The sequence below is a fragment of the Corythoichthys intestinalis genome, chromosome 8, assembly GCF_030265065.1.
Source record: "Corythoichthys intestinalis isolate RoL2023-P3 chromosome 8, ASM3026506v1, whole genome shotgun sequence".
Lineage (NCBI taxonomy): Eukaryota > Metazoa > Chordata > Actinopteri > Syngnathiformes > Syngnathidae > Corythoichthys > Corythoichthys intestinalis.
This window is the reverse complement of record NC_080402.1, coordinates 18,862,289-18,882,162: the sequence shown is the minus strand read 5'-3', so window position 1 is coordinate 18,882,162 and position 19,874 is coordinate 18,862,289. Positions and strand designations below refer to the sequence as shown.

At 38.7% G+C, this 19,874-nt stretch overlaps 1 protein-coding gene across 2 annotated transcripts in view; it reads left to right on the top strand.

Annotated features, from left to right (window-relative positions):
- The first annotated feature begins 1,531 nt into the window (after window positions 1–1,531).
- LOC130920496 (meiotic nuclear division protein 1 homolog) overlaps window positions 1,532–19,874 on the top strand; it is an 80,701-nt gene continuing 62,358 nt past the window's right edge. The window contains exons 1-6 of one of the 2 annotated variants that reach the window (XM_057843781.1): window positions 1,532–1,782; window positions 4,039–4,104; window positions 4,200–4,257; window positions 15,565–15,713; window positions 17,731–17,805; window positions 17,876–17,990. In XM_057843781.1, the coding sequence (XP_057699764.1) occupies window positions 1,780–1,782; window positions 4,039–4,104; window positions 4,200–4,257; window positions 15,565–15,713; window positions 17,731–17,805; window positions 17,876–17,990 (466 nt within the window). In that variant the 5' untranslated portion in view covers window positions 1,532–1,779. The remainder of the gene's footprint in view (window positions 1,783–4,038; window positions 4,105–4,199; window positions 4,258–15,564; window positions 15,714–17,730; window positions 17,806–17,875; window positions 17,991–19,874) is intronic. The other variant, XM_057843782.1, reaches the window with a different exon arrangement.

The window sequence follows — 19,874 nt, the reverse complement described above, 5'->3', positions numbered from 1 at the left end:
GAACTCTGGGAAACTAAAATGTTGGGACATTTTCATCTGATCGGGCTAAAGAACACAGTGCTGGTAGGACCAAACACTGAAGCAGAGAGAGAAAATGATGAAATGAAAAATGCGGACGCGTATGCTGAAATGATACAACTTCTTGATGATAAAAGCCTTTCGTTAATAATGAGAGATGCGCCAAATGATGGAAGAAAAGCTCTGAAAATATTAAGAGAATATTATGCTGGGAAGGGAAAACCCAGGATTATAAATTTGTACACCATGCTAACATCTCTTCAAAAGGGAACCGAAGAAAGCATAGTGGACTACACAATAAGAGCTGAGACCGCCATCACAGCATTGGGAAATGCAGGTGAAACATTGGGAGATGGTCTACTTATCGCAGTGGTCTTGAAGGGGCTGCCAGAAAGTTACAAGCCATTTACCATTCATGTGGCGCATACCGATGAGAACATGACATTTTCAGAATTCAAAACCAAACTCCGAAGTTTTGAAGAAACGGATTAGTTAAATGCAACAGAAACAAGCGAAAGAGTGATGAAGACTAAAGCAAGCGCTTCAAAGCAAACCACAAAAGCAAACGCTCGTGACCGGATCAAAGACGAAGCAGAGTTGGTGTGCTTCAAATGTCGTAAGAAAGGTCACCGTGCAAAATCATGTCGACAAAAGACGGTGCAAAACAGACACGCATAAAGACACCACTTGCAGACGCAAGGAAAAACCGGACGGAGCGAGAAAAATTGCTGAAGATGGAGATCCTGACTTCGCGTTCAAGGTGAGAGATGAACAGCCCGACACCAGGCGGCAGGATACACACAGCATCCGGGAACGAGGTCTGATGGTGGACACGGGAGCGACATCTCATATCATCACTGACGTGACCAAGTTCAAAAGCTTCCAGGAGACGTTCAAACCAGAGAACCACAGCGTCGAGTTGGCAGATGGTACCCGGTGCAGTGGAGTCGCACTCAAAAGAGGAGATGCGGAGTGCTACCTGATTGACAACGGATGACATGATAGCTGATATCAGGACAAAACCTGTAACAAAGTTAAAATTGAAGAAGTTTGACAGTGTTATTTTTGGAATTTGAAATTTAAAAGTTCATTTGATCGTTAAAAAGGCCATTAACATGAGAACAAGTGGGGGAGTTGAGAGAAATGGTGGAGGAAATGTTTTGTATTCATAAATGTGTCCTCAGTTGATGTTGAAATAATGTTCCTATTGCATGTTATTATTGACATTTTAACTTTTCGCCACAAGATGGCAGGATGGGACTTAATTGTCTAAAGTGCTACTTTTATTACTTCTTCTTGTTTGGCTTTGATGATTTTGTTTTGTGGGATTGCCTGTGAAGACAGCAATGAGAGAGGATGTATCCGCATGTCAATGGAAATTAAATACACTGAGTTTTGGCTAAAAGACAACTTATTCTCCGTCAATTCTTCCTACGAATGCAACGTTGAGCTGCAACCACCTCAACAAAGGTCCACCACAGTTTTTCCTCATGGTTATAATACATAATATACAAAGAGTTGTTTAAGAAAAAAATCTTGGGGAGGTTGTCATTTGGGCACTTAATTAAATTGAACAGGGTGGGTTAAACGGTGAGATTGGGCTGGAGACTGGTTTTTCAATCTGGCAACCCCCAGACTTCCGCGGGAAATTCAGAAACTCAAACTTCTAACCACACTCGACTCGACTCCGCTTTGGCCCTTTAAAAAGGACACATATTTCTAAACGACTGTCGTGGATGTTTAAGTTGTCTATTCATCAAAATGGTAAGCTGCTATTGTTAGCATTTTGTGTTTAACGCTACTAGGGTTATGCTAGTTCTGTTTAGATCTGTTACTGTATCGAGTGGAAAGGGTCATATAAAAACTTCAGCTTAACCCAAATGCGTCTGTATTTTCACAACTAATCTTTCTATTGAATTTTTAAACTCATATGCGATGTAGCTGGTCCAGGAACGCATCGATTAAAAAAAAACAAAATACAATGGGGCGTTGCCGTAAATGAGTGCCGCCTGTCGCAACAAATTAGTGTCACGACAAAGCTAAATTTCATTTTACGTTCTGAGTAAATGTTGTTCAACTGTACTATGGTTGTTGACAGTCTAGTTTGTTTATTACTTTTAAATGATTGAAACGTCCACACACCGTCGCTATTGTGCATTAATTTTTAGTTAGACTTTCAGTACTTTGGGTTTTTGTATCTCTTCGCCATATATTTATTTACAATTTTAATTCCGTAGTTTATTTATCCCTGAATAAGCAGGACAGAGCAGTATACCACACATTTAAATATAGGGCACATAGTTATAGATGGATTAAAGACAGAAAAAACAACAAAAAGCCTTTTTACAAATCTCAAACTAAACACACCACATTCAGTGCAAGACAGTTATAGTCACAATTGCACCTTTCACCCCAAATAATCTTTAATAGTAAAAATATAAAGCTTGAATTCACTGCTGACAACAATAGAACATGGCTTCTTTCCTATAAACTTAATTTTATCTATGTGAAATTTCGCCATTATTATCAGCAGATCAATCATATTTGACTTTTGGCACATTTTCTCCAGCAATACCAAACAGTAGGGTTGCCAAGAGTCCCGTATTGCGTCGGCCACCCTGGAATTTGGGAAGTTCTGATTGCTACCAGTACCAGTCAGAACTTTCTAAATTCTGGGTTGTCCCCCTATATTTAGACCATAGACTTCATAATATACAGTATTGACATGGTGCGGGGCACAGAGCGGATCCGTAGGTGGCCGATTGTTTAAAACATCACATTCAAATATTTTCAAAACCAAAGCTGATACCAACCTAAAACCAAAACCGGCACCTACCATAGGCATATTTGAGTCTCCATGAGCAGCGGCATCAAAAAATTCAAAGTCTTACCCTTAAAAAAAGTCCTGATTAATTATTTTTTTATATAAGTATAACAAAACTTAAAATGGCTATAAAATTGTCAGATTTTACACGAGATGCACAAAAATGTCCAAATGCAGAAATAATCACTTATATTTTCGGGATCAATAGCAATATTTAACATATAAGTGTTTGCCCGAAACAGCAATTTTCTTTTTTTTTTACTGCAAGTTTTCACCAGCTAATAAATCAGTCAATTTTCACACCAGAAACTTGATACTTGAGGAAAACACGCAGAATGAATTATAAATAGTATATAACTAGTTTATTAATAATTTCTATATACAATCACAACTTCTTATAGAATAGAATAGCCCTTTATTGTCATTATACAGTTGTACAATTACATTATGGAGCATCTCCCTTTACAGTGCAGGATAAGATAAGATAAAATCTCAAATTATGAAGTCTATGTTCAGACTTTCATTTATCCCTTTTTACCTGCTGAATATCCATTTTCTTTCCCCTTCGACGAACGTTTGGTTGGCTGATGAGTTGAAGCCCCCCGTCCCGCCTCATACAGTACTCACACGGCCCCATCAGATTCATGTCGACAACATGCTGCCTCTTCCACCCCCTTCGGAGAGGAGTGATATTAGAAGTTTTTTTTGGAGCCAGCAGCAGCCACTGCAAGTCATGTAAAAAGACGTCAATGTTGTGGAAGTGGGGGAAACATCACTTTTTGCTACTGTTAAGTCCGACCTGCATCAGAGTTGGCATAATCATTAAACTTGCTAACCTGCAAAACGACTGCGGTCAGGCACGCCTCCACAAGGAACAACGAAGTCAAGCTAGCCGTCCCTTATTTGGATCACTGTTAGCATTATGTGCATTACGGTAATATTGTCCCTTCCACTGTTGAGACCAAACCTACGCCCTAGTGTCCCGCTCAATCCGGGACTGTTGGCAATGCTACCAAACAGTATATTTTTTCCAAAACAACACAAATCTTTGATCAGTGCTATTTCTCACAAAAAGACAAACATACCAAAAAGCCTTTGCAGAAGAGAAGTGTTTAACATGGACAATTCTCTGCCAGCCTCGTGCAAAGTTATGGAACAAATTATTTGTCATTTTATTTTATCATCTTGCGTTGTAGTCCAAGAAGAAAGGACTGAGTTTGGAGGAAAAGAGAAGTCGCATGATGGAGATTTTCTTTGAAACAGTAAGTAACAGCTGGCTATTTGTACAAAAACGTGTAGAACATAATAACAATGATTTGTATCATACACAATACAGTAAATCACATCTCTTTTGTAGAAGGATGTCTTCCAGCTGAAAGACATCGAGAAGATTGCCCCTAAAACAAAGGGAATAAGTAAGTCATGATCTTTTTATGATCTTACCTGTAAATGCACCCTTTTAAAAATAATTGATATTTTGTCACAAGTGACAAGCATAATACAGCTAACCAGGGGTTGGTGTGAGACATTAAGGTAGTAGTCTACAGTATATCTTCATTTGTGTTTCTGTAGGTAAAACTGGGATCTTTCTGTGTTGTGGGAAAAATTATACCTGGTACATTAGTGTATCACAAAAGTGAGTACACCCCTCTTATTTCTTAAGTATATGTTTTCATGGGACATCACTGACAAAATGACACTTTAACACGATGAAAAGTAGTCTGTGTGCAGCTTATATAATAGAGTTCATATTTTTTCCCCTCAAAATAACTCAAAATATAGCCATTAATATCTAAACCCCTGGCAACAAAAGTGAGTACACCCCTTAGAAACTACGTACCTGCCTAAATGTCCAAATTGAGTACTGCTTGTCATTTTCCCTCCAAAATGTCATGTGACTCGTTACAGGAGTGCTGTCAGCGTTGCTGCAGAGATTGAAGAGGTGGGGGGGGGGGGGTCAGCCTGTTAGTGCTCAGACCATACGCTGCACTCTACTAGAGGTGTGCAAAATTTCCGATTCTTAGATTATTCGCGATTCGGCCGTGGAAGATTCGAGAACGATTCACAAACATCCAAATTCCGATTATTGAAATATGCCAAGTAAAGCGGAAGTACAACACACTCAGCGCGCCGCGCAGTCTTCGGGTCGCAATGAGGAACGAAGCGAGAGTAGCTAAACATCATGCTTCTCATTACCCGGCCTCTCGGGTAATGCCAATGCTCAACTCACGGTTCTAGCTCAACTCATGCCACGAGATAAAAAAAAAAAACACAACAACATACCTGACTGCTGCCGAAAAGCTGCTACAAAGTACATCCACATAATGTTACGGTAGATATCATTTATATAGGACTAGATGCGAATTTAGATTCGGTAGCGTTAGCAGCACATCTACAAAAAGCTAGATGCGGGCGTTAGTAAACGGCCGCCATCTTAAAGCAGTACACTTCCCTGCAAGGCTGTTGTGGCAAACCTTCCAAGCGAACCTAATTAACTTTTTATCTAAAATACTCCTAGATCGGTAAAATATTGACTTGAATCTATCTTTAAAATAGTTTTAAAACTTTCACATGTCGAAAGTAGACAAAAGGGAAATTATGGAATAACGGGAGCAATTTTAACAACTTTAACAGTGATTCACAACATTAAATTAATAGAATGTAATTTAAAGCGCTGATACAGAATGGGGACTGGAGTTTTTTTATTTACTGTTATTTTTGTATATTTGTTTACTTCTGTATGTTAACTTGATACTGAAATAGTAGTTTGGTTTAGCCTGAGAGTATTTTTGAACAATTTTGGAACTATTGTACAAAACATTTAAAAAAAAAAAAAAAAAAAAAAGGAGGGGGGTGCATCAATAATCGTTTTATAATCTAATCTGAGCCTCTGAATCGTAATCGTAATCGAATCGTTTGTTGCCCAAAGATTCCCAGCTCTACACTCTACATCAAATTGGTGTGCATGGCTGTCACCCCAGGAGGAAGCCTCTTCTGAAGACGGTACACGAGAAAGCCCGCCCGTGTCATGAGACCATAGGACGTGATTCCAGTAATCCATGTGCTTTTTTGACATGTATTCAGCAAAATGTTTGCTGGCTTTAATGTACCGTCTTCAGGGGTGTACTCACTTTTGTGATACACTGTAACAAATGTTTTGGTATCGTAAATGGTGAAAAAAAACTAAGTGAATAGGATTCCTCCTGGAAGGCACAATTATGATGCGAGGTCGTAGCTAAAACACAAACAAAGCAGGATTTTACTGGTAGATGACACAATTACAGTACATCTAAGCATAACTTGTTTGTTCCTAAATGCAATACATAGGTTACCATAGCAGAAATGTCTAAACCTAATACTGATAGTTTGCACCTGCATTAAACTTGAAGTGCATATGACATGAAAAAAACCTCTTAATCATTATTTTAATGAAAATCGTATTTTGAGGCAATTTCAACTATATACAACAATTTGGCAAAGCGCAGATGACAAGAAATGTGTCTTTAAATCTGCCGTTGAGCTCTTCCTGTCATTATAGCGCTCTGGCGCCGCCATCTTGGTGATGACGTCAGAGAATGAGTGATTTCAGGGGATTTAGCATTGAGCCCAATGGAGGAGAGGGCGTTTTTCAGCGATTCCGGTTCAAGTGTGGATTTTTCCAATGATCTTGTTGTTCAAGAGGAAGTACATTGCTGGCCAAAAGTATTGGCGCCCCTGCAATTCTGTCATAATATGCTCAATTTCTCCCAGAAAATGATTGTAATTACCAGGGGTGCACATAAGTGGTCCGCGTGCGCGCATGCGTACTGGACGTAGACAAATGCGCTGGCTCTCAACGGCTTCAATACGCTTTTGCGTACCGATGGCTGACCACTGTATTTGCGGTGGACACGAGAAAATCTATTCTCAAAATGTCAAAGAGGCAGGTCCCACTGAATAATTATTTCCGTGTTCCCCCACCCCCATCAAAAGACAGACAGACGACCAGTGTTGTTAATAACGGCGTTAGAATATAACGGCGTTACTAACGGCGTTATTTTTTTCAGTAATGAGTAATCTAATTCATTACTTTTCTTATCTTGGCAACGCCGTTACCGTTACTGAGGCGGGAAAGGCTTGCGTTACTATGCGTTACTAAGTTGGTTGAATAAAAAAAGTCTGAGAGAAACGGACTCACGGAGACGAGAGAGCAGAGCAGGAGTGGGGAAGACGCCGTAACAACCGCGATGCTAGGTGGCTCCAATAATACCTGACGATAGCCATAGCCGACAAACTACGCCCACATGACACGGTAGATATCATATTATAGAACTAGATGCAATTTGACAGACCAGCTGCATTGGCAACATGTTTTAAGGACTACATGCGTTAGTAAACAGCCGCCATCTTAAAGCAGTAGACCTCTCAGGAAGGCTCTGATGTAGAGATCCTTCCTAGCGAACCTAAGTAACTTTTTTATTTTATTTTAAAATGCTCCTAAATCGGCAAAATCTTGACTTAAATCTATCTTTAAATGATGAAACAGTTTTAAAACTTACACATGTTGATTGCTGAAAGTAGACAGAAGGGAACTAATGCAATAACGGGAGCAATTTTAACAACTTTAACGGTTGATTCACAACTTTAAATGACTTCCACACATAGCAAAGGTTACTATCTAGTTATCGCAATACCCTTGTGTCTAGTTAGGTGGAGGGTAAAGAATTGGGCTAGGGCCAATTGTCCCCCAAACCCTTTAAACTTCACATTGCGTGACCTGTTTTGAGAAAAAGAAAATTACCACTAGTTACTTTTCCAAGTAACTAATTACTCTTACATTCAGGTAACTGAGTTACTAACGCAATTACTTTTTGGGAGAAGTAATTTGTAACTGTAATTAATTACTTTTTTAGAGTAAAATTAACAACACTGCAGACGACAGAGACGTCACCGGAGCTACCGAAAAAAAGGACTTTTGCTGAAAAGTGGCTGCAGGAGGTACCATGGCTAGAAGCAAATGATGCTCTCATGGAAATGTGGTGCTAAACTTGCCGTGAGAATCTCAATGTCGCTGATAAGAGCAGCGCATTTTATGTAGGGTCAAAGAATTTCAGCCATCCAAACTTTGAAAATTACGAAAAAAACAGACAGCAAGATGGCAATTAAGCAAACTATCAATGTCAGACAGGACCCTACTCGCCCTATGGACAAGTGGCGGAATAAAATTAATAAAGAACAGCGCCATGCACTGACAAACGTGTTTTTGCTCGCATTTCACAAAGCTAAACATGCACGTTCAATGAGCTTTTAAGAGATGGACATCCCACTTTTACAAAGGCTTGGAGTTAATGTGGGAGGCAAAAAAAATATGCATACCCCTGTTTATTTCTTTACATTTCACTTCAGAGTAATGGCAATTTTGTTGTGCCAGTTGATGTTAATCAAATGTTAATTGTTAATAAAATTAAGGTAATTGGCTCCAAGTAAAGCTTGTCATAATTTTATCGCATCAGGCGGGTCGGCCCAAGTCGTATCTCCAGGTCCTCCTCCGAGAACCTGGGCAAAAAAATTATGTGCCCCCCTGGTATTTACAAATGCTTTGGTAGTAATATCTTCATTTATTTTGCTTGCAATGAAAAAACACAAAAGAGAATTGAAAAAAAAATTAAATCATGATCATTTTACACAAAACTCTAAAAAGGGACCGGAAAAAAGTATTGGCACCCTTTGAAAAATCATGTGATGCTTCTGTAATTGTGTGTGTTGTTGTGTAATTACCTGTGGCACATAACAGGCGGTGGCAATAGCTAATTCACAATTGCCGCCAGTTAAAATTGATTAAAGTTGACTAAACTATCTTTGTTTTAGTCAGGATTAGGGTTGTTATAATATATTAAAAAAGTGATATGTCGCAATACTTTGTAGCCCAAAAGGTTATCGATATGCTGCCGCAAAGAATCGACATAGGTAGTCCCTGTTCTACAAACAATTTCTGTTCCTGCGCTGACGATGTAGCCCATATTTTCATGTAAGTCGGAACTAACCCTTTAAATACCTCTAAAACACCTTCTAAAAATATCCAAAAACATGTATTATACGTCATTGTAGAGTAGGGCGGTAAACCGAAAATTTACCGTTACCGAAATTCTTCACGATGACCGACGTAATTTTGACCACGTCGGTAAATTCGGTAATTTAATAAAAGAAGAAAATATAGTCTTTTCATCCCGCTTTGACTCTGCGTTGTTCGGCTATGTTCATTCCCCTTTAAGAAAGCAGACAGTGTGCTTACATTTGGAGTCACATGGTTTTCAGGAAGCCAATCAAACAGAAGCCCGGTAGGCTAACGCTAGCTGCTATGCTAGCGGCTAACGCTACAAGTAAACGGGATGGAGTCGTGCTTAAGTTAGCTTCGCCGAACTTTCACCCGACATTAAGTAAACTCTTGACGGGTTCCAGATAGGGATGGAAAAACCAAGGCTTTCTGAAACAATGAACCACTTTTAAGACAATTGCCCTAAATTGAATCACTGTTTGACACACTGCAAGAGCCCCATCTACTGGATAAACAGTGCACGTTTCTTTTTAAAAGTAAAGTTGACAAATTGCCTCAGCATTACATATCTTCAATAGAATTAAGTGGATGTCGTCTATTTCAACCAGGAGATCGTGTCGTCATTAAGTGTGATTTACTCAATTAAAGTTGACCTCTTTAGGCCTGTGTCATTGCTTTTGTCTGTGAAGATGTGTTCAAAGCAGTATTTGTAATACACGACAGTGCTAGTCTTGTAAGTGGCTCGTCCTAGATGACGGGGACTAACTATGTATTGTTTATTTTTTGTAAAAATTACAGTACAATAAGCACAGTGCTTGGGAACAGGAATATTATTTATTGCATACTGTAAGGATTTCCAAAATCATAAGATGTAAATAATTGAGCCGAATAAAAGAAAGGAAAGGTTTGTGAAAGATTTTATTTTTTAACTAAGTATAATTTCTGGGGGGCGGGTGGATGTGTCGTATTTGTATCTATTCTAAATATCTAAACGTATGCCACTATCTAGTGTATAACAATGCGGAATGAATTTAATGAAATTCAAGTGATGATATTTTTCAAGTCATACAAGCTGTTATAAATGTTCACACAAGAATTCTTATTGTTTACAAGATTTTTTTTTAATACTTAATGTTTAGACTGCATGTGCAATTGTTAAATTGAAAGCTGATAAATAAATTTAACGAGAAACGGTTAATTTGTATTCCATGCATTGATTCAAATTTTCAAATTATATAACAGTTTGCTTGGGCAAATTTATCGTCATTTATCGTTATCGAGGTAAATCTGCTCAATTTATCGTGATACGTACTTAAGGCCATATCGCCCAGCCCTACGTCATTGTACAGTCATCGACGTTGGAGCCAAGTCCTAGCTAGACAGCGAGCTAAGCTCCGAAATGTCGATGTCAGACGTCCGTGTGGTTTGCTGACTTTATTCAGCTGCTCATGACATAAACCCCTGCAGAATTAAACTAAAATAAAATGAAATAAATCAGTCTCATCTTGAATAACACCAATTCAAATTTGCGTTTACAAGTAGTTGCTGATACAGCAATAACAAACGATTAGCATGTATCAGTTAGCGTCCGCACATCATCAAAAACGGTCACATAAACCCGCCCCAAGTATTCGACCACAATTGAAAACGCGCAATAAGCAGTACAAAAGGGGTTATATACACTGCTGGCCAAAAGTATAGGCACCCCTGCAATTCTGTCAAATAATGCTCAATTTCTCCCAGAAAATGATTGCAATTACAACTGCCTTGGTAGTAATATCTCCATTTATTTTGCTTGCAATGAAAAAACACAAAAGAGAATGGGAAAAAAAAATCATAATTTTACACAAAACTCCAAAAATGGGCCAAACAAAAGTATCGGCACCCTTAGCCTAATACTTTAAACAAAACCTTTAGACAAAATAACTGCGAACAACCGCTTCCGGTATCCATCAATGAGTTTCTTACAATGGTCTAAAATTCCAGCAGAGCATTCTTCTTTGGCCAACTGCTCCAGGTCTCTGAGATTTGAATGGTGCATTCTCCGAACTGCTATTGTCAGATCTCTCCACAGTGTTCTATGGGATTCAGGTCTGGATTCATTGCTGTCCACTTTAGAAGTATCCAGTGCTTTCTCTCAAACCATTTTCTAGTGCTTTTTGAAGTGTGTTTTGGGTCATTGTCCTGCTGGAAGGCCCATGACCTGTGAGGGAGACCCAGCTTTCTCACACTGGGCCCTACATTATGCTGCAAAATTTTTTGGTAGTCTTCAGACTTCATAATGCCATGAACACGGTCAAGCAGTCCAGTGCCAGAGGTAGCAAAGAAACCCCAAAACATCAGGGAAGCTCTGCCATGTTTGACTAGGGGGACCATGTTCTTTTCTTTGAAGGTCTAGTCTTTTTCCTGTAAACTCTATGTTGATGCCTTTTCCCAAAAAGCTCTACTTTTGTCTCATCTGACCAGAAAACATTATTCCAAAACGTTTTTTGGCTTTCTCAGGTACGTTTTGCCAAACTCCAGGCTGGCTTTTTTATGTCTCTGGGTCAGAAGTGGGGTCTTCCTGGGTACCCTACCATATCCTACCTTTTCATTCAGACGCTGACTGATAGTACGGGTTGACACTGTTGTACCCTGTGCCCAGTTTGAACTTGTTTGGATGTTAGTTGAGGTTCTTTATTCATCATTCGCACAATCTTTCGTTGAAATCTCTCGTCAAGTTTTCTTTTCCAACCGCATCTTTGGAGGTTAGCCAGAGTGCCATGGGCTTTACATGTATTGATGACACTGCGCAGGGTAGACACAGGAACATTCAGGTCTTTGGAGATGGACTTGTAGCCTTGAGATTGCCCATGCTTCCTCATAATTTTGCTTTTCAAGTCCTCAGACAGTTCTTTGGTCTTTCTTTTCTCAATGCTAAATGTGGTACACACAAGGACACAGGACAGAGGTTGAGTCAACTTTAATCCATTTTAACTGGCTGCAAGTGTGATTTAGTTATTGCCACCACCTGTTATGTGCCACAGGTAAGTGACAGGTGCTGTTAATTACACAAATTAGTGAAGCATCACATGATTTTTCAAAGGGTGCCAATATTTTGTTCGGCCCATTTTTGGAGTTTTGTGTAAAATGATAATGATTTAATTTGTTTCCATTCTCTTTTGTGTTTTTTTCATTGCAAGCAAAATAAATGAAGATATTTCTACCAAAGCATTTTTAATTGCAATCATTTTGTGGAAGAAATCGAGTATTATCAGACAGAATTGCAGGGGTGCCAATACTTTTGTCCAGCACTGTATCGTGAAGATGATCTCATTCTCTGATGTCACATCCACTTTCTTCCTCAACCCGACACTCTGGCCGGAAGTCACTAATTTTTATGGCGCGGGATTCAAATAATTAAATAAATATATTGATCGCTTCCACACACATCTAAGCGGTCCATTTCATTCAGGAGCATAAACGTGTAATCAGAAATAAACATGTTTTCTGGTGTCATATGCACTTTAAACTTGTAGTAATCAAAAGTCCAGCACAAAAGGGATTACTTATATTCAGGCCCAACTCGAGTGCTAGCTAAAAACGTTGCTGTTCATTTTTGGGAGTGAAAGAAAGCTGGATTTGACCAGGTGCTGGAATGCTGGATATAATTCCACAAGCAGACAGTACGATTGTATCCAGGGCCAACTAGTTTACGGCTTAAATAAGTGTCTTGTATAAACTGAAACGCTAGGGAAAATCCCAGTTTAGGCAATTGACACAAAAATCAGCCGACTATTTTAACAGGATGGGAAAATGTATCAAGGATCCATGTCTGAAATTGAACTGGAAGCGGGCAATTTCAATAGAAGTAGTCATTTTAAGCATTTTTTTTTTTTTTAAACCATTTTGGAGTTGACACAAAGAGAGAAAGATTATTTTAAAAGTTTAAAAAAGTCATTTACAGTAATCAAATACAAATCTCTTTGGGCTTCCCTTCGATTTTATGAGTTAGACAGTGGCTTTACAATGCAGAAAAGACAGCTTTGCTGTGTAAAAGCACCTTTACAACAACAGTAACGCTGTAGATGACCGGGCTAGGCTGTGATTAAAAGCACATGTTTTTTGAGACCCTTACTCGGGCATGATGTTGTTACTTAATGACGGAGGTAGAGGAGGGGAGGGAAATGTTTCCTGCCGATCCCACCATGTTTTTCTTAATGTTCGACTGCAAGGGTAATTCTGAACAGAACGCTGCCAATGAGTTTTTTTTCCCTTTCAGGAGTGTCACATTTCAGATGTCATTCTGGCTCGGTTGCATTCTCTTCAAGCGCCTGACAGGCCGCAGATGTTTTGCTTTGTTGACGTTAGAGAGCACACACTTAAAAGAGAAAAAAAAAGCCATCCCGACCATAATGTAAGATCTGATTTTCCAATAGTAAATACAAATCATCTACTGTATTTTGGGATCAAACTCACAATGTTTTAAGTGACATTTTGATCTTTCTAACTGTTATCATACAAGTGTAAGATCAAGGTTATCTAACCTTTTGCACGTTTACATTGCATATTCAGGCAGGCTTTCCCCTAGGATTTTTTGGTGCAGTGTTGGTAGCCGGCATCGAGTCAGACAGCCTCACCATGTTGTGCCACGGTGAAATTGCGTCATATCATGACAAGTGTTGTTAATTTTACTTTAAAAAATCCCGGGCTTAATGAATGAATGAAAAGTAATTAATTACAGTTACAAATTAATTCTCCCAAAAAGTAATTGCGTTAGTAACTCAGTTACCCGAATGTAAGAGTAATTATTTACTTGGCAAAGTAACTAGTGATAATTTTCATGTTTTTTTTTTTCTCAAAAAAAAAAAAAAAAAAAAAAAAAACAGGTCACACAATGTGAAGTTTAAAGGGTTTCGGGGACAATTGGCCCTAGCCCAATTCTTAACCCTCCACTTAACTAGACACAAGGGTATTGAGATAACTAGATAGTAACCTTTGCTATGTGTGGATGTCATTTAAAGTTGTGAATCAACCGTTAAAGTTGTTAAAATTGCTCCCGTTATTGCATTAGTTCCCTTCTACTTTCAACATGTGTAAGTTTTAAAACTGTTTCATCATTTAAAGATTTAAGTCAAGATTTTGCCAATTTAGAAGCATTTTAGATTAAAAAAAAAAAAAAAGTTTGGTTCGCTAGGAAGGATCTCTACATCAGATCCTTCCTGAGAGGTCTACTGCTTTAAGATGGCGGCTGTTTACTAACGCATGTAGTCCTTAAAACATGTTGCCAATGCAGCCGTGTCTGTCATTTGCATCTAGTTCTATAATATGTGATATCTACCGTATCATGTGGGCGTAGTTTGTAGGCTATGGCTACAGTCAGATATTATTAATTTGGAGCCACCTAGCAACGCGTTTGCAACAGCGTCTTCCCCACTCCTGCTCTGCTCTCTCGTCTCCGTGAGTCCGTCTCTCTCAGACTTTTTTTATTCAACCAACTTAGTAACGCATAGTAACGCACGCCTATCCCGCCTCAGTTAGGGTAACGGCGTTGCTAAGATGAGAAAAGTAATTAATTAGATTACTCATTACTGAAAAAAATAACTCCGTTAGTAACGTCGTTATATTCTAACGCCGTTATTAACAACACTGATCATGACAAATGAGAATTTTTTTTATTAGCTGACTGGTACACTTGGCTGGTATTGGCTGACCCACTTTATTGTGGCAACAATAATAAAGAAAAACAGTAACAAAATAACAGAGGGCTGCTGCGACATACGACCGTTATTTCTGGCTATCTCGCCGGTTCTCCCATTCTTCTTACTTGCTTCCCCTTACGGCACAGCTCCCCAGTCCGATCGTCTCTTAAGTGGGCCACGCGTAGTTACGGACATTAAAATACACAATGAATAGGTTCACACTAGGCTGTCGCTAGTTTGAAACGGCCTTTAAAAAATTAAATGTCTCATTTGCAAGCAGTGTCTGCTTTTATTTTGGTGTGGCGGTGCGCCTGAATCTATTACACGTAGGGGAACCCTGAAATTCTCTCTGGCAAAGATAAGAAAGCAAACATTACCTTGAATTTTGAAACAAGCGAGCCTGTAGCCTGAAGAGGACACTGGTGAGTGTGTGTGTGTGTTGGGGGGGGGGGGGGGGGCAGCACGTCAAATTCATGACACTACCAAACACTACTACGATGCAGGCTGACAACACATACAATAAGAAAATGTCACAAATTGTGAACAAATGACAGAAACTGGCGCATTTTCGTCTCGTCAGACAAAAACTGGCATTCATATCGGAATGTTTTCGATTCCCAGGGCACATTTTTAGCTTGTCGTCGTCACGTCATTGTCATGAAAAAAAATCGTTTGTTGACGATATACAGTATATTCGTTATAATCATTGATGACAAAAACAACAATGCTACCAAATGTCATTCTGATCCATCCATGAATGGTGGAAGAGCAGCAATTTTTTTTAATGTCCTCACCAAAGAAGAAGAATGACAACAAGAACAACGTGAGTGAGAACTTTAGACCCCTCTCCTGGCAGTGTAAAGGAATTCCCAAAGGAAGTGCTGAGTGTACCTCGTTTTAGCAGTTCAGTTGTAATCAAGCTAATACTCAATCACCAAAAGCCTAAAAACTGAGTCTGGAACTTGGTAGAAGGCGCCATATCGGGTGATGTTGTGTCTGTCTTTCAGCACCAATGTCTGTAAAGGACGTGCTGCAGAGCCTGGTGGATGACAATATGGTGGACTGTGAGCGTTTGGGGACATCCAACTATTACTGGGCTTTTCCCAGCAAAGCTCTGCACGCCCGCAAGCTCAAACTGGATGAGCTGAGCAAACAGGTAAGCACACTTTCTACTTTGGGTTGATGTAGGTAGTGGAACAGTGAACAGAATTACCAGATTTTTAAAGTTGTAATCAAGGGCACAGGTTTGGTCTCAACATTAGTAGGGACGATATAACAGCAGAACCTGCATGTACACTTTTTGCTGGGCAGGGAACATTAATAAGGCCAAACAGATTGGGTGAACGGGGGTCAAGGCTACATTTCTCATGAATATGAACTGAAATAAGATAACTGATAGGCTAAATGATCAATGCAAAATACAGCTGTATTGATTTAAACTAACTTTCATATGTATTGGTTCAGGTGATACACCGTTCCATTCAACCCTTTGTTTTCAAAAGCTACTACAGAAACAGTTTGATAACTTCCTAAATAAATGTCTGGATATAATTTGCAAATTTTATATTTCAATATTTGAACATAACTCCAATTATATAAAAAATACACAATAAATACAAACTTGTTAATAATCTCTTAACTATCCAGGAATGCAAAAAAAAATAAACATTTGTCTTAAGAAGACTCAACATTGTTGAGAAATCAATATAACATATATATAATATGAATATATAAATTGGAATATAACTGAAAAAAAACCTCTTAGTCAGGGAATAACAAAAATAAATAAAAATTCAACCTTCCTTCAGGCAAGACAAACTCGATAAAAAAAAATTAACGCGCCTTTGGGTTGCTTTAAAACCACATAGATAAAATAAAAATGAAAATTGGGGAGAAAGGGAATGTTGGGTCTAAAACACCTTCAATTTAGCTGTTGACCCAAAGCGAGGTGACAAAGGCAGGACACAAGGAGGCAAGAGTCAGAGAGTAGACTTTTACCAAGCTGCAGTTTGGGGAGAGGTCTGAGATCGGGCAACGTGACTAAGAGCGTCCCATCGAAGTCTCTCTCAGAGCTCCCCGCGCTGCTGACTTTTATTGAGGGCTTGTTGCTGGGCAGAATATACGTAGTTACAACACTGTTGTCCAACGTGCCAGTTTCGATCTGGCAAGTTCCTTATTCTAATCATTGATTAAATTAACAGTCACGCTCACTGATTAAATTAACAGTCACACTCTTGAGCGAGCAAGATAACTTTGTTTTGAACACACATTTGCACTCGAAGTAGCTTGGTGGAAAAGTACTGAGACGTTGTGTGATGAATCAACATATGTGTGTGTATCTATTTATCAGCAGAATGTGAGGAATTGCTGGTAATAAAAATGTAAGCACATGATTATGGGCTAAAACTGTATTCTTCATAATAGCTTGGGAGAGCGTGTATAATAGCTGTAGGAGAGCAAACTTGTATAACCCGCAGAGTATAATGGTCATACAATCAAGCATATCTTACAGGGATAAACCTTGGTTCACTACATTTCTCACAGATTAAACGTTAACAGTAGAAAACACAGGAAGACACTTCTCTCTAAGCAGCTTCTTACTCAAGTTTTGCAGATTAGCAAATTTACACAGTTTAATGTTATGCTAACACTGATACAAGTTGCACATTCAGTAGCAAAATTAGTGGTGCGTTCCCCACCTCCACAACATTTACGTTTTTTTTACTAACAGTGGCTGCAGCTGCTGCTGGCCGAAAAAAAAAACTTCTAATATCCCTCCTCTTCGAAGGGGGTGGAGTAGGCGGCATAGGCATGGGGCTGGGGCTGTGTGTGTGTGTTTGGGGAGGGAGCGGGGTCAAGTCATCAGCCAATCAAACATGCATTTGAGGGGAAAAAATGGAATGGCACACTCAGCAGTGAAAAGGCGTAAATGTAAGTCTGAACATAATGAAAATAATTCACTTAATAATGGTAGGGTCAATTCTATCCTTACAACATATGGGGAGACAATCTAAATTACCTATATTACTGAAGTCATTATATAATGCAAATAAGGTTGCTTGAAAGTTGGTGGGGACAATTTGAGCATCCTGAAAAGTTGATAGTGTAATGTGATGTCCCTACCGTCTCTATGCAAACCTACGCCCTTGGTTGTAATGCATGTCTACTCAAAGGTGTCTGAGGCAAAGAAGCGTCAAACTTCACTGCAGGATGCCATTGAAAAAGCCAAAGAAGGACGTGATGATACAGTAAGAAAACAATTTTTTTAGATTGTAAACAATATTAATAAGTTGAAATACTGATTGGTCACGTGTGTAGGAAGAGAGGAGTGCCATGTTGAAGGAGTTTCAGGCTCTGACAGAAGAGCGAGCTCAGCTCCAGACTGAGTTGGACAAGTACAAGGAATGTGACCCACAAGTTGTTGAAGAGATGAGTGAGTACTATTGACACAACCTGAGGACTAAACAAAACAAGCACACCCATTTTCTAGAACTGCAGATGAGGGAGGGATCTACTAAGGGTGAAATCAAATAAGGTTGCACTTTTAAAAGAGCATTAAATGCAAATACAAAATAATATTCCCGAGTGTTTCATCAAACAATGGACAATTGCACATTCATTTAAAAAGAAAATACCTGAGCTTAGCCTTTTTTCCCCCCCGCATCGTTTGCAAATGCTTCAAACCAGTGAGTTTTCATGTTTGAAATGTCACCTTTCAACTGCAATTTTCCGTTTTGGAGAAGACTGCCAATGTTTTATTGCAGGCTAAATTGATTAGTAAATTGTTTTTTTTATATGAGCCTCTATGTAGCAATGCTTACGTTTTACAATGTTTAATATAGATGCGTTTCCTTATTTTGTATGTCTGAACTTTAATTCTACTGCGCGTTGATGGCCAAAAAACATTTGTGAAAGGAACAGGAGTCTCATATGTAATCAACACGCACACGTGCCAAGTGCAAGCAGCACACGCAAACACACGCAAGCACAAATGTAAACACGCGGCGATAAATTGCAGCTGGGAAAATTGCCACCTTCATTTTTATTTACCGTGCGATGATTTGACTTATTGCATATCGCGACAGGCTTAATCATCACCTCCCAAAAACATAAGTGCAATTTAATACACATTTCAGCCAGAAGTTTTGAATTGTTAAACTTGTAATAGACTTTGATAATGGTTCTGTATGTGGGACCATATAGTACAATAACTGAGTGGGTTCAAGTCCCGCTGTTGATGTTTTACTATTTTTATTTTTATAGCAATGTAATAATATAATATTTTTGCATCTGATCAGGAATAGCAAGCCTGCCTCAGATGTGATGATTATGTGCCGTGTAAATGGAGTGTACTTGTAGGCTTATTCAAAATATAGGAATAAGGTAATAATTATCGTGTCCCAAACCAATACATTTTAGTATATGCCTCGTTAAGACCAACGTCTGGTGACGGGCCTGGCATCAAAGTGTACACCTTGCACTCTTGACAGACTGACTGACTGTAAGAATGTCCCATTTCCTCAAACTATCAGAGAAAGTGAGCTAAAATAGATTTACCGATGTTGCAATTCAGCGATTGAGGAAGTTCAGTACATCAACATCAGTGATAGCGAAACTCAGTCACCAAGACGCTCTCTATCATTGAACCTTGAATTTTTAGCATATGAGCAGATATTATTGACAATGCTTCACACAACCAATCATTTAGTATAATTTTAAGCATGACATAACATTTTGTGTTGTCATAAGCAGACAAACATGGAAAGTTGCACACATGTGATAGCATTACATTACGATTTTTTTTCCTTTTTTACTTCTGCTCAATTCACTCATGTGACAGCGCATTCAAAGTTTGCTTGTTTAGTATCTCAAATTTGGGCTGCCAACATAAAGAAAAAAATGAATTCATTTGTAAAACTCCTAAACTGACACACTCTTAATTCAAGGCATCACTTTATAGGACTTGCGTAAAATATCTTTGTTTTAGTCAGGATTATGGGTATGACAATATATCGAAAAGGTGATATAGCACGATATTTTTTAGCCCGAAAGGTTATCGATATGCTAACACTAAGCATATTATTCTGACGGTATGATGACCTTAAGCCAAAATATCACGGTTTGACGGTGTCACGGTATTGCAATTACAGCTCTAAAATGTGTTACTTTGAGATATCTGGGTTTTACAAAGAAAACTTTTTTCCATTGAACAGGATTTTTATTTTTCAAAACATATTGGCAAATTGGAACATAAGTATAATGTTAGAATATTTTGTATTTTGAAAAAAAAAAAAAATTATTTATAGAGGTGTGCAAA